Source organism: Primulina eburnea, chromosome 8 (genome assembly GCF_022965805.1).
Source record: "Primulina eburnea isolate SZY01 chromosome 8, ASM2296580v1, whole genome shotgun sequence".
In the NCBI taxonomy this organism is placed as follows: domain Eukaryota; kingdom Viridiplantae; phylum Streptophyta; class Magnoliopsida; order Lamiales; family Gesneriaceae; genus Primulina; species Primulina eburnea.
This window is the reverse complement of record NC_133108.1, coordinates 7,681,553-7,690,940: the sequence shown is the minus strand read 5'-3', so window position 1 is coordinate 7,690,940 and position 9,388 is coordinate 7,681,553. Positions and strand designations below refer to the sequence as shown.

Sequence of the window (9,388 nt, the reverse complement as noted above, 5' to 3'; positions counted from 1 at the left end):
GTAAAATTGGCTGAGCTGTTGGAAGAAAGGAGGAAGAGGAAATCGAATTCCAGCTTCTAATTGATCCTGATAGAAAGTGTAGTAGCCAGGAGGGGGGTTTTTTGCTCTCTCCTCAGAGTGAGGGAATATGAAATCATAATCAGCTGAGGCATAAGAAAGAGCTCGGATGCGAAGCTCATCCGAGGTGTCCAGCCATGAAGGGTGGAGCTCGAACCAGGGATCAGACGTCCTGATTAGCTCCTCGGGGTGACTGAGACTGAGCTGATTCAGGGCTTCCCCATCATCACCAGTAACGAGGCGGGAGCTGACCCCCACAGTCTCAAGACACTCACCTGATCCCGAGGCGACCTCCGTGAGGGGATCATACTGATCCAGCTCTCGGAATATCCCCTCAGAGGTCGACAAGGAAGAACGGTTGGGGGAGGCCATGAAACAATACCTACTGAAGAAGATTGGGAGAGTGGGAGTTTGAGGAAAAGGAGGAATTCTTTGGGAAGATCGGAGCCGAGGTGAAACGAAGGGAAAGTGAAAAATGAAATGAAGGGGGTGGTTAGTATTTATAGAGGGACCATGAGGAAATCGTACCGTTGAATCGAGATTAGGTGGACGGCTAGGATCATCTCGGGATGTGTGAAGCTGGCCGTTAAACTGACAGGTGACAACGACGTTTCATTTTTGGCTCGGGAATCAGCAGGGCTTGAAACTGCGAACCTTAGTTCCTGATCAGTTCAGCATGGGTAAGGACGACTTAATCAATGTGGTTAGGGACTCTGAGGGCCAGCTTCGCTCAGCTAGAACTCTGTCACAACCCAGCGTGGGGGTATACTTCGCTTAGTCATTCAAGATCGGCTAGGAACTTCGTCTTTCAGTTCAGGACAATCAAAAGCTCAGCTCAGACGAGAAACTCGATTTTTAGGGTCAGAACACCCTATAACTTGGTCATTCCAGATCAACACGGCTGAAATCTTCTAAGATCGGGAAGCATCTGGACTTCGTCACCACATATCGGTATCAGTGAGAGCTCCTAAGCTGAGCTGAAGGATTTCGTTCTTCTGGACGTCCATTAGCTTGGTCATCTTAAGCTCAGAACATCCCAGAAGATCAGCTAGAGGTTTTGCCTCTCGCATCAGGACCACCAGCACGTTATCACGAAAGATCAGCACAGCCTAAGAACTTCTAAGCAGTATAGCCCAGGGCCACCTGGAGCTTATACAACTACGAGCTCCTGGTTCGTAACGTCAGCTCACCCAGTCATTCAATCATCTTAATCTCAGCACGGTTCAATGATTTTAAGCTCAAAGTAATCATAGGCCACCGAGAGCTCATACAACTACGAGCTTCGGGTTTTCAACGTCAGCTCGACTTGAGGGGGGGACTTGTGATACCCTCGGATGGAGGATGAGCTCGGCCCGCTTTCAATGACCCATCTCTTTGGAAGCCCAGCACTCAGAGGAGCACGGGAGGTCATCTGGGAGGTCATCCCAGCCGAGCTCCCATGTCAGCAATTCCGGCGATCGGAGAGGTCGACCGAGCTCCCGCGCCGACCTCCCCGAATGGAGCTGAGCTGACCTCCAAGATGGTGATATCGAGACGATTGGAGATGTCATAGCCGAGCTCCCGAGCCGAGCTCCCATGAGGTCCTAGCGGCAGGCGGGCTCATATCTACGAGAGCTCTTACTCAGACATTAAGCGCGTAGCCCACAGAGATCAAAGCCCAGAAAGGTAAAGCCCGCTAAAGATCCAATCAAATCGAGCACTATATCCAAACCAAATCTGGCACAAGATCTAGCCAAATCTTCCGAAGATTCTGAGGATCTAAACCTACCAAAACTAGGACTCTATGATTCACCTATAAATACCAGGTTTCGTTATCTCTTTATTCATTCAATTTCATACATCTACATTCTCTCAGCACACACACTATTCTCTCAGTTTTCTATTATCTGACTTGATGGTCGGAGGGACTACGCCGGAACAACCTTCCGGCCACCTTCTAACACTCTTGTTTGTGTTTCTTGATTTCGAGGTGCCGGATCTGAGCTCCACGGGTGATGTGCCGACCTCCCAGCCAGCATATCACAGTTAGATCCAAGCTCTCCAAGCGAAGATCTGACCTCCCTGTTAGCGTCACCGATTTCAGTGTTATCATAAAGCATAATGAAAGTAAAACATTATATTTTATACGAAAATTATCCCAAAATATTTACATTTCCTACAAACAGTTGGTTTGCAAGGGCATTTGAAAATATTGTGTTTAAAATATCTATTATTTAATTTTTGTTACAAATAAATTATAGAAAAACGATTTCAGAAAAAAAAAAATCACTTTAATACTTAAAGCATGATATTACAAAACGATAAGTTAAAAATTTATACTTAAACTAGTTTCTCGTTGGTTGAGAAAAAATATCGAAATGTTTGGTATATCGAAATTATCGTATAGAAAAATATCGAATTAATTGAAATCTTCAATATACCGAAGATTTTGGCACGATATGATAAAGATGCTGGAGTTTTCGGTACGACAATGGTATGCAATTTGAAAATTTTGGTATATATCGAAATAATTTAAATATATATAATATTTTTAAATAATAAAATTATAAATTTAAAAATATAAAGTTTTTTTTTTTATAAAACGATATATACCGATATTGTACTGAAATCTTGATATACCGAAAATTTATGTATAATCGGTATGCTACTTATGCATATCAAAAATTACAATATAACGAAAATTTCGATATCGTATAAATATATATTTTCTTTTATCATAATTTTTAGTCCGATGTATGATATGGTTTATCACCCTAGTATGGCGTATGCTTTTTGCATAATGAAATTCAAATTATAAAAAGATAAGAATACAGAAAAATAAGTACGATTCATTAGTGTGATAGCCCGAGCATTGTGTTTATCGGAGGGGCAAACGATTGGAGCAAGATGAAAACTCAACTATTTTATACATCAGAGATTCAGAGCTCAAAGTAGAAATTGTTTGCCAACCAAATGGCCTTTGAGTATCGACTCAGACCATCAGGTTCTAAAGTCTGTGCCTTAGACTGCAAAAGCTTGATTTTTCGAGAACTAATCAAACTTCAACTAAAGGTAAAAAGTTAGCTAACTCAACCTTATTCATTACTCAGACAGGCATGACCAAATTCTGTCCATACCCGTCTCCAGCTTGAACTATGATTGAACTGCTTGAAATTACGGTCGAGCACCGGAAACTTGAGCCCGTTTCCCGATGATGTGTTCGAAAACCATGTTTCATTACGTGCTTTAGTCATATGACCATCGGCAATTAACTCTTCTAAATTTTCTTATATGAACGAAACAGATGCAATCTTGATAACAACGGGCATATAAACTGAAACTCGCCTGTCTACATGCCACAGTTAATGTAGGCAATTGAACACCCAATATGCATAGTTTCTAACTCTAATCATTCTTACATACACTTCTAGAGATTTACACCACAAAGAATACAACAGCAAAGAAATGAACAGTCATCTGGGCTGGGGGGAGGGGGCGTGGTGTGCTTCTCTAGTAAGAAATGATAATTCCGGGGAACCACTTAAGAACTCGACGGATATAACAAAGAAAGTCACCAAGATTTAAAAGCTTCGGCTTCCGGGATAGTTTTGAACCCCAGTTAAATGTCAGATTGTGAATCCACGTGGCAAAATTGCATCAACATATAATGCTCACCTCGATCGTTACAATCTGTTTGCTTTTTTCATTGAAACTGATCTTAGCCTTTTTCCCAACAACTACTCAACTCGCTTGCTTTATTGATCCGACTCCTAACCAAGCACACAAAGGAGAGCTGTTGACTGTCCATATTCTGCAAGCAAAAGCATACAACATTTATTATTAGAAAATGAGAGCCGGTATTTGGATCCAGGAACTCAAGAGAGAGGACAAGGTAAAATCCTAAGGGGCAAAGTGAGGACTCAAAGGAAATTAGCAGCGCGAAACTTACACGTTTAGCAAAATTATGTGATATTTCAAAGATATAAAATATTAGGGGGGGAGATCGCCGCACTCAACTCATGTTGGATCCACCCCTAGCACAAATAGTGGACTTAATATGGTTTGTTGTGGTCCACAACTGAGAATTGACATGATCAAGTATATTTTAAAGAAATTTCTTCGACCAAAAAGGCAGATTATACTGACCAATGATTTAATTTAGTGTGATCAAAGAGTGAGAACAAAAGGAGGAGCATCTTGTCTTGGCCCTGCTATGGAACGATAAACGTAAACTTTGTCAGCTTGACTGTCATCACTTTCCTCGTCTTTGATTACTTCAACATTCAATCTTGGCATCTTTCTTGCTAGCAGCATGCACCCCTTCATGGTTAAATTACAGGCAGACATCCACAAAGACCGCATCCTTTCGTATTTCTCGAGCCCAGATAGAAGCGCAGCATTACCAAATGGGCAATCTCTTATCTCGAGCTTTCTTAGCTTTGGACAACCTTCTAAAACACACTGCATTCCCCAATCGCTGGTGCCAGCAAAAGCCACAGAAAGTGTCTCCAGATTTTTGGCATATTTCCCAATATACTCGAATGTAAGATCAGTCAGAAGACCGGAAACTGATAGCCTCCGAAGTTTAGTGCAAGTTTTAGCCACAGCTGCAAATGCTTCATCCATAGGATCATTTGTGAGGTAATCTGGCTGGCCAGGATTCATTATGCAAAGACGGAAATGAGTAAAATCGGGGCAGTTCTGGACTACGGTCACTACAGCGGCATTAGTCATCCGACGGCAAAAGTAAAGGACATAGTGGAGTTTGCGACATCCACGAGAGACGGCCAAGAATCCCGAGTCTGTCACCCCGTGGCGATGATGCCTGTCATAAGGATCAGCAGGGAAGACTCGGAGTTCTTCGAGCAAGGGGCAGTTGGATCCAACAGCCTCAAGCCCTTTGTCTTCAACCGTATCGACTACCTATATAAAAGCAAAATGATAGGTATAGATCGGAATAAGTAAATGAGAGTAAATCCATAAAACTAGAGGCAAATGCAAAAACAGATTCAGCTATTTGACCATATTGAGATTTGAGAATCAAATTGAGAAAGTTCATTCAAATGCTAATTACTTACTAAACGCATCTTGATCAAAATTTCTTACCCAAAGGCGTCGTAAATTGGGGCAGTGAGCAAGAAGTTTTGAAACTTCGACACTTTGAAGAGCAGCATCACTTAAGTTCAAGAAAGTTAGACCGGCACAAGCTTCGTAAAGTGCGGGAAGATAGAGAGAGGTGACTTCCCATAAACCCGAAAGAGCATGGAGGTCTTTACAATTTCTAAAAGAAATCTCAAGATCTTCGCATTGGCGAGGCGTAAGTTCTTGCATGAAAGAGCCAGTACCAAGTTCCATTAATTGGGGAGCAAGTGCAAGGAGCCGTTGTAATTGTTCCAAGTTAACACTCTCATTGACCTTCAGAACTCTTAAAGATTTGCATCGACTAACAAGCCTCTCGAGGGCATCAAAACTTACGTCACTGTTAAGGCTAGCAAAATTTAGTATTTCTAATGAGACGAAGTTATCTGGAAAGCAACTTAGCCAACCTCCACCAATGTCCCCAGTTACATTGTCTTGTATGTTGAGCTCTGTCAAGTTCCTAGAAGAGAAAGGCACGTGTTTAACTTTTTCTTGATTAAAAACCGAACACAAGAACGTGTAAAATGCCATTTGGGCACAAAAAGAAACTAAATTGGAAATATTGAACATTTGTCAGCAATTGGTGAATTTAAATTGTCCCCTAGTTTATATTTTCTCATGATTAATGTATTTTTTTACAATCGCTTGTCAACCAAACATAGATAAGGTCAAAGGGGGCACCTACATCAGTGAGTTCTATTTGCATATCATTCCAATTTCTCTCGAGAATAACTTTCATCTGCCTGCATTATTTGCAATGAGGGATAACATTGCAGCAGCAATGCAAATGGCAAAAAATACAAATAGAGAATTGTCTGCTTTTGAATTGTCATCTCTCACATAGATATTAAGCAAGAGTTGATCATTTGGGAGAAGTTAATAGGTGATGAAAAGGAAAGAGAGATTGATTCAACACTTTTCAATCCAACAACTAAATCAAAAACAGGATGCAAAACAGTGTAAATAAACAATGAATAACCAAGCTGCTCACTCCCCCCCCCCCCCCCCCCCAAACCCAAACAGTCCCCCGCCACCCACCTTAGCATAAAAAAATGTAGATCTCAATAAATGCCAGCAATTGCCACCAGAAAGAGAGATTCGGGAAAAAGTTTAGTGTCATGCAAGTTCTAGCAAACAAGATTTATAATTGTGAGTTCTGCAAATAGCGTCATATATGGTCAGGTCACCGAGATACAATGGCATTCACATTCATGGAAACATTTTCATTAATACTCCTAAATCTAACTGACAATTTTAATCCAAGAAGGAATTCGATAGTCAGATTCTGAGACCTAAGAACAATGAATCTTCCAATCATGTAAAATTTCTAAATATTCAACCAAAAAAAAAAAAATCAGTCCACAAGTCACATTCAAATCAAATATGGCCTCTCTGGACCAATGAACATTGGGATAAGTTGAATCAAGGTCATTCTATCCATTAAAGGCAAAGTAACAAGTCAGATGTCACATCAAAAAAGCAAATCAAAAGATTTGAAACAAAAATATAAAGCAGGAGCACTTCAATTTTCCACTAGAATTCATCTGTTTTCCACAGCAAGCAGACGGACAAACAAACAAATGAGAAACGGGAGAAACACCTCACAATCAATTTTCCCACCTCAAAACCACCTCATTTATTTCTCAGCCACTTCGGTAAACAGACTTTCCAATATCATTTTCCTAAGCCAAATGTCATGATTTATACAAGTACCATTTAACGTTATCAAGCATAAACATATAATTGACAGCTTCAATGGAACTAATAATTTCATATGATCCCACTAAAAAGGGATGGACTAAAGGCACCGATGTTCTACAAAAACTAAAAGCACAGTAAAGACCCTTAATTATTGCCAAGACGAAAGAAAATCTTGAATGAATCCGATTAGTCAGCATCTATAGCTACATAACAAATGCAAATACACGCACATAACATTTATAGAAAACCAAATAAATTATGCAACAAACGACGCAGATCGAAGATTCACACAAGAAGAAACATTTCTAAAAAATGTTCTTACATGCAATGAGTGGCAATGGCATTGAGCCCGTCATCGTTGAAACCATCACAACTTGACAAAGATAAAGCCTTGAAGCCCAGAAATGACTTAGCCAAGAGCTCCAAGCTGTCATCACTGACAGTCATTCTCTTTAACCTTAGCTCCTCCAAAAAAGGGTAAACTTTTGCAAACATGACCAACCAAGGATTCACATCAGCGCCCCAATCTCTAGGTAACATATTGAAATCGGAAAATCTAGGTTTTCCTTTAAGTATTACACTTTTAATTCTTGGAAACCTTCTAGCCACAATCTCAGGAGATACAGAATAGCAGTTGCCTATAAACAGATTTGTTCTTGTCCATCTCTCTGCATTATACCAATTCTTGCAGACGAGGGAGACTGAGTTTCTATCCTTGTGTGAATCTATGAATGAGAGAACTTTTTCCAAGACTTCATCAGGAAATGGCAAGTAAGCGTGAGTTGATCCGTTCGGGATAGTTGAATCTGGTATTGAAATATTGGGTTTCTTGGGGTTTGGATCCATGTGAGGCAAATGGGCTGCTTGAATAGGGACTCGGGCTCCTCCAAAACCTGAGAAAATTATTCTCTTACACAATTAATTACAATATTCAGAACCCATTCCATATAATGTATGTTAACTAACCATAAGAATATAAAATCCTTAAATTGCCCAAAAAATCATACAGATCATAAATCTTGAAAATAAGAGGACCGATTGACCGCATCTACGGAAAACTAAAGAACAACTCGATCAATAATAATGACGAAAGATTAAAATTTGCATCAACAAACCAATATTTCTTCTTGATTGGAAACCTCAAATCTTCTAACTCACGTTGCTCGGGAATATTTTGGTCAAGAACAATGCAAAAGCTGAACAAACGCGGAAAACAAAACATAATAAACACAAACCCAACAACCCAAAAGCATCAGAAATCCACCTAGAATTCGGAAATCATGAGCAAAATTAAACCACGTAGTCGATTTGATTACAGAATAAAGTAAACAAAAGGCAAAAAGAAACAGAATCCATAAATAAACCTGAGGGGGCTTACCTTATTCTTGGAATACTCGGAAGAGCTGAAGAGCCAAAGAAAAAGCTCAGACAACCCACTTGCTAGCATAGCTAGAAAATAGTAAAATACTCCAATTATTCGGAAAGGGGAACCAAAATAATAATATTAAAATCAGTCCACATACCGTATATATACGGATCCTGGATACTCAGAGTAATGTACTGTACATAAAGGGCTTAATTATTAGAACGTCCACGTTAGCTGACGTCGACAGACAACGGAAGGGAAATGCACCAAACCTCCACCGTCGCGTGATGCCCACGTTGGTGCGAAGTTGGCACCCGGCGCATTTTAGGATTCTTTCTTGGTCATCTCTTACGAGTTACTGTGAGTATAACTCAATTTCTACAAAGGGTTTCCATCGATGCAATGCATAGATGAAACTGAAAATACAGTTAAGGGTCTACAAAAAAATTAAACTTGTTATAAATAGTAAAAAAATTGATATTGTTATAGATAAGATAATATATTGATTTAAGATTTATATTTTATCATGTAATATCTATTCAAACTCTGTAAATCTGCTCAATAAATAGAGTCTCAAATGATGAATAAAGCATTCCAAATCATTATTTCTTCTCTGTTATTCACAACACATTATCAGCACGAGTGCTCTTCAAAGTAAAACTTATAAATAATATATTCTTGAGTAGGTCTCATGTGAGACCGTCTCACGGATCTTAATCTGTGAGACGGGTCAACCCTACCCATATTCACCATAAAAAGTAATACTCTTAGTATAAAAAGTAATACTTTTTCATGGATTACCCAAATAAAGATCCGTCTCACAACATATGACCCGTGAGACCGTCTTACACAAGTTTTTGCCTATATTCTTAGTCTTGTATGGATGTTCTCGAAGAAGCACAATATTTAGATTTAATATCGATGCTCCTGAAATAGCACAAATTATAGATTTATATTGATGCTCCTGAAGAATCACAAATTTTAATTTTATCTTGATGCACATGAAGTAGCACAACACGACTTTATGTTGATAATATTGATAGATCTATGAATAAAATATAGATATATAAGATTTATCAATATTCTCGAAGAATCTCGATCTAAGATCATAAAGATTCATCAATATCTATGAATAATATTGATATA

General features: G+C 39.3%; 1 protein-coding gene across 4 annotated transcripts; it reads right to left on the bottom strand.

Moving 5' to 3' along the window:
• Window positions 1-3,339: 3,339 nt before the first annotated feature.
• Window positions 3,340-8,650, bottom strand: LOC140838795 (protein TRANSPORT INHIBITOR RESPONSE 1-like). 4 transcript variants are annotated; one of them, XM_073205350.1, is made up of 7 exons: window positions 8,400-8,650; window positions 8,255-8,325; window positions 7,992-8,072; window positions 7,199-7,769; window positions 5,143-5,635; window positions 4,183-4,959; window positions 3,340-3,847 (listed from the first exon to the last, which is right to left on the bottom strand). In XM_073205350.1, the coding sequence occupies exons 4-6, from the start codon at window positions 7,720-7,722 to the stop codon at window positions 4,204-4,206; spliced, it is 1,773 nt and encodes a 590-aa protein (XP_073061451.1). In that variant the 5' UTR covers window positions 7,723-7,769; window positions 7,992-8,072; window positions 8,255-8,325; window positions 8,400-8,650; the 3' UTR covers window positions 3,340-3,847; window positions 4,183-4,203. The 4 variants fall into 4 exon arrangements, with proteins under 4 accessions (XP_073061451.1, XP_073061450.1, XP_073061453.1 ...); XM_073205349.1 differs by lacking the exon at window positions 7,992-8,072; XM_073205352.1 differs by lacking the exon at window positions 8,400-8,650 and having other exon boundaries at window positions 8,255-8,387.
• Between the last annotated feature and the right edge of the window lie 738 nt (window positions 8,651-9,388).